Source organism: Antrostomus carolinensis, unplaced genomic scaffold (assembly GCF_000700745.2).
Source record: "Antrostomus carolinensis isolate BGI_N321 unplaced genomic scaffold, ASM70074v2 scaffold32221, whole genome shotgun sequence".
In the NCBI taxonomy this organism is placed as follows: Eukaryota; Metazoa; Chordata; class Aves; order Caprimulgiformes; family Caprimulgidae; genus Antrostomus; species Antrostomus carolinensis.
In genome coordinates, this window is record NW_010296794.1 from 3,730 (window position 1) to 9,219 (window position 5,490).

General features: G+C 37.8%; 1 protein-coding gene across 1 annotated transcript in view; it reads left to right on the forward strand.

The window, feature by feature from the left end:
• Nucleotides 1-1,411: 1,411 nt before the first annotated feature.
• The window catches only part of CERS5 (ceramide synthase 5), a 12,208-nt gene continuing 8,129 nt past the window's right edge, over nt 1,412-5,490 (forward strand). The window contains exons 1-4 of the mRNA XM_010178409.2: nt 1,412-1,428; nt 2,004-2,109; nt 4,228-4,358; nt 5,374-5,431. Of these exons, the coding sequence (XP_010176711.2) occupies nt 1,412-1,428; nt 2,004-2,109; nt 4,228-4,358; nt 5,374-5,431 (312 nt within the window). The remainder of the gene's footprint in view (nt 1,429-2,003; nt 2,110-4,227; nt 4,359-5,373; nt 5,432-5,490) is intronic.

Consider the following 5,490-nt stretch of genomic DNA (forward strand, 5'->3'; position numbering starts at 1 on the left):
TCCCTAAACATTTGTATTTTTTCACAAAGCCTACTACTCAGGAATAGTTCTGTGCAAAGTTGAGGTTTGGGTTTAATTTGTTGTTGTTGTTGTTTTTTTCTTTGCAATCTTTAGGTCACAAAGTGAATTATTTCTGCATCTTTTTTTTTCCTGAGGAGATGCTGTTTCTTCTTTGCTTCAGCTTTTGAATTCCAGAACAATGCCAAAGCTTTGTATGAATCACTATGAGCTTTCTTAATCATTCCTTCTCTTCTTCACTTGTTCTGCAAACAAAAGAAGACTCTCTTGATAATAAATTAATTGAATGTGTGGATTTTTAGATTTTTTTCAGATTTCCTCTCTTAGATGAGGAAACTGACCCAAACTGAGTATCTTCAGGCCAGGAGGTTTTTTTCAATAGAGCTGTAAGCACTGTCTCTCAGAAATGAAATAAAAATATTTGGCATCCTGTAACTGCACATGTGTACTTCTTTGCTGTTGTTTTGGTATATCCTGTAGGAAAGAAGAGTATAAAGATGTATACACTTTTATGAGGGTCTAGCCAAAAGTTTCATAACATCAGGACATGATTTCTGGCTGGTGGTCTAGACTCTAGAGGAAGCAGTGAGCCTTTTGAGCTGAGCTAAAAGGAAATCACCCTTTCCTTTTTTAATTTTTTTTATTTTTTATTTAAAGCTGTGACTGTTGAATGAACAGGATGTGTGAAGAAATGGGGCAGGACAGTGAAACCTGGGGCCGTGGTGTCTATTACTTGTTTAGTATTTTCTGAGAGCAGGGGAGTTCCTTTAGGATTAGTCATGAGTCGATCTGTAATTTCTCAAGGGGAAAACCCCACAACCTGGGTCTGTTCTTAAACGTGGTCATAACTGTTTGTTACTGAAGTACTAACATGGATAGTTGTGATTCTCCTGAATTTTAATCTTTCCTTTTAAGCACAAGGAGAAAGGGTAACAAGTGTAGGGGTTGGGAAAAGCAGTGTTTTCTGCTTGATGGCACTCTGAGTCTGCTAAATGGAGTACATGTGTGTAATTTGTTGTCTTCGATTCAGTTGTCTCTGAAACAATGTCTGCTTCAAAGCAGAATAGATTTAATGATGCAAAAGTTGGGTCCTTTTCAAAATTGGTTTTGAGAAAGGGGTTCATTGCTCTGTCTCTCTCAAAATAATTGATTAAAAAAATAATAAAAAGTGCTTCTTGAAACCCTTTTCTCTTGCCCACCAACAGGAGAGGAAACAATTCATGTATTTTCATTTTCCTTAGAATCCTGTGCCCATTTTCACACAAAGGTACAGCAAAACCTAATAATTTTTGAACATGTATGTATTCATTTTAGTTGCAAAACCTGACTTGTTTTCAGAGTGTCTGTGTGCTCTAAAATTCACAAGGTGTTAGGTCAGCTTTTGGAATACACGATGGCGTTCAGGACTGAGTGAGATACTGAGACCATTTGCCTTCAGACTGAGTGACTTCTCATGTCTCCCTCCCTCTCCCGAATGAAACAAGCCACTTTATTCTTCCCAAAGACAAAAAAAAACCCAAAACCAGAACATTTCCAAAACTGTGTGTCTTTTAGGAATTGTGGAATTGTGTCACTTGAACTTCCCTTTTTTCTGAGCTGAGTGACACTGAGGCACTTTCTGGAAATAAAGCATTTTATTTATAGGGCTACAATGGCTCTAGCATTGGTGATCTGTTATTTTATTGCTGAGTAATGACAGTCACCCTGGGGGAACACATTCTGATTCTTAGAAGCCAAGGACATTAAGATTTCACTTTTCATTTTAGATATGTGTACTGTATGTGCTGTCTGCAATTACCATTTGGACTAATAAAATATACTACTTCATCTGTGAATTTTCTTCAAGAGAAGTGAGTGGAGATCTTCAAAAGCTTCTTGGAGAGGTTTTGCAGCTGGTGACAAGTCAAGAGTCCTCGTGTTTTAGGCAGAGGAGGGAAATTGGTATCTTGTTTTATAATCTAGATCTTTCTTTGGAACTCTTTCAGGTTTATTGCCAAGCCATGTGCCATAAACCTTGGCATTCAAGACAGTGGACCTCACAGAGCCCAGCCCAATGCAATTTTAGAGAAAGTGTTTACATCCATCACTAAGGTGAGTCACGCTTCACATTCTGCTAGAAATGGAGGCCTGTAAGTAAGAATGTGTGTGGGGAGGGAGGGCTTTTTGCTTCCACTTCTCTAGTTCAGAGAAAGACATTTCACACTGTGCATACACAATGAGTGCGCTGTTTCTTATTTTACTTTGCCTCTGGCATGTCCTTCTTGTAGCAAAGTAAATTCTCTTCATGGCTGACCTGTGCTTTTGTGCACAGAAGAATCTTTTTTTTTTTTTTGAATAAAAAAAATGTTCTCTTTTTAGAAAGGTACGAGGCTTCTTCCTTTAGTTGCCTGAACCCCTATAACAGATGGTAACTCTTGGTTTAACAAGAAATTCCTCAGTATCTTTCACTTTCTATTGGAAAAGTGCTACTCTTTTCCTTGAGATCTGCTCCTCTGCTGGTTTTATCAGCCAGTTGTGTGAATACCTTCCTCTTATTTTTCCTCATCTACTGTGGAACTGGATAACAGCTGTCACGGTGGAAGTCAGTTATTTAAGGAAAGCATTCAGTCAATAGAAGTGTGCCCTGATAAAGGGTAGGACATTTAAAGTTGACAGTAGGTGTTTCTTTTGATTGTTTTCATGGCCTTTCTTGCACTTAAGCTGACAGTGCTCCTTCACTTCAGAATTACAGAATTCCACGCTGTCTGTACTCTGTAAACGTTGATAGTGAAATCCCCGCAGACGGCGTGATAGATTTTCATTAGAGATAATGAAATGGAAGGTTTTCTGTTCTGATTTGGCAATGCTGAACTTCATTCTGAGCCGAGCAGATCAAGTGCTCAGTAAATGGAAGGGAAATTCTATAAAAACCTTACGAAAACTCACCTCATGGGAACATTAAAGTTCTGAGGTATTTAGAATGACATGTGAACTGAAAAAGTCCCTATGATTTGATGCTGTTTGTGGGGAGGACTTTTATGTAGGGGATGTCCTTGGAATTAATGTTTAGGAAACCCATGAGGATGCGTGCTGTGCAGAATTCATCTCGCTTATGAAAACAGTTGTGCATTTAACTGTGCCAGTATGCTTATGTCTGCTCTTGGAGAATCAGAATATAGGGTAGCACTGATGCAGGGGAAAGATCTCCTTGCTGTTCTGAAATCAGAGCTCTATAAATTCTCCTTTGAGGCAAGTTCACTTCCAATGCAGAAGTGTAAGGTAGCCTGAACCTGAGTCAAGTGCGGAGAGATCTGGTTGTGATGGAATTACAGGAAGGTCATGGTCTCAATACTCAAAATCAAATGACAGATGAGTTTGCTTTTCAGTTGAACAGTCTGGTGACTCTTTCTTAAATCAGCATTCTGCATAGTTTTGTGGGTTTGTATGTAACTCAAGTAGTAAAATGTGTTTATCATCTTTCAGTTGTAAGAGCTCCCTGGCAGAGCTTGTTAAAAGGACACTGGTCTGAAACTAACGTGGCTTATCTCACCACTGGGCCATTTTAGAGGTAGTTATCAGGTTTTGTTCACTTTGTCTCTTATAAATCCGTTTATGTCATTATTCAAATAAACTGCCAGTAGAGTTTTCAGTCAGAGAACAGTGATATATTCTTTATCATACAATTATTTCAATTTTCAAGTTTAATTTTATTATAAACTGTGATAACAGAAAGAAAGCCATCTCTACAATATCCTTTTGGAATATACGAATATCTAGTATGTTAAACCAACTCTTACTTCAGAGTTTCCCTAAACTTGCAGTGAGTATCAACCCTTAAATATATTCAACTTTGGTCTTCCTGAGTTCTGGACTGTTAGAATTGATGTGCAAGTTTTAACAGGTAGGACAGGACATTTTAAAAACTCCTCCCCTCTCAAATTAAGAAACTGAACAATTGCATTCTTTGTCATCATGTGCTGTCAAATGACAAAATAGAAGAGGAAATGTTAAACCAAAAGCATTCTGAATAATCAAGTAATTGGTGGCTTATGAAGGTTAAACTTGAATGAACACTTGTGGGAATGGGTTCCTGCTTCTTGTCTGTACGTGATGCTTTCCTAGTGTGTTTTTTGTTATCTCTGCATCATTTCTATCATAATACAGAGGAGATCTCACACTGAAGGTAGGTTGAGAAGTAGGAGAAATGACATTTGTTTCATTTTCCTTCAGTCTCCAGATGGAAAAAGGTTAGAAGGCTTGTCAAAGCAGCTAGACTGGGATGTTCGAAAGATCCAGCGCTGGTTTCGTCATCGGAGGAACCAGGACAAACCCACCACCCTCACTAAATTTTGTGAGAGCATGTATGTTTGTGCAGAGGCCAAGATGTGGCTTCATCTTAAAGCTCCAGCTGTATGTTCTCTTTTCTAACTGAAACTGTGGTCAGCTGCTAATTTCAACTAATGTCTTGGGGTTGGCTGGTGGAAGATAAATTTTTATATAAGCAAATGAAAGGAGTTAGGAGGGCTTTTTAGAATTCAGTACTCTAAAATATTTTGTAGATATGCATGAGAGACCAGAACACACGTACAAGGGTTATTCTTGTCAACAATGAGCAGCTTTAGATAGGGGACCAGCTCTTTAATGCAAATGTAGCACTTCAGTGTGCATGTGTGTGCATGTATGCATATGCATGTGTGCAATTTGAATAATTATACTGAAGACAAGTCTGCTGACTGCACAGTTATGTTGTAGACCAGTGGTTTGTTCCCAGACAGAATGACCTTATGGCTTATGTGATGATGTATATACTTTTAAAACAGACACTTCTTGGAACCCTGTTCTTTTCATTTCATTTCAGTTCATTCTTTTGTTCTTTGTTTCTTTCTGAATGCTTGCAGTGACCTCTGTTAGTGTAGTAGCATCTGAATATTTTTTCCTGACTTGTTATTTCTTCTGTGCTGGTTTCTTTCCTTTCCAGTAACTTCCTTCATATTAATTCTTCCCCCCAGTATGGTTTTGTCTACTTAAAGCCACAAGGTAAGAGGGACAAATATATATATTAGGATACCTTCTGGATAACAATGATTTATCTTATTGTTATCTTGTTATTGTATATTAAAGCATATGAATGATGCATGTTCACTCTGAACTTTATTTCAAACTTGGCTGCTGATGCAAACTTGTGTGTTGTGAAAACTTTTAAACCAGGTTTATCTTTACATGAAATGTTTACAAATGAAGGATTACCATTTGGTGGGTGAAAGCTTTTTCAGGTGTCAGAATTGGGTTTTTTCACAATTGTTCCAGTTTTTGTTACACATGTTAATCAGAAGCTATTTCTATTGAATAAGTTTAATTTTTGCTTCTTTTTTCCAGGTGGAGATTTACATTTTATTTAAGTATATTTTTTTATGGAATCAGGTTTCTCTGGACGGTGAGTTGGTCTGTCATCCCCACCCTGTTGTTCTGTGTGGCGTTCAGCTGGGTTATGAC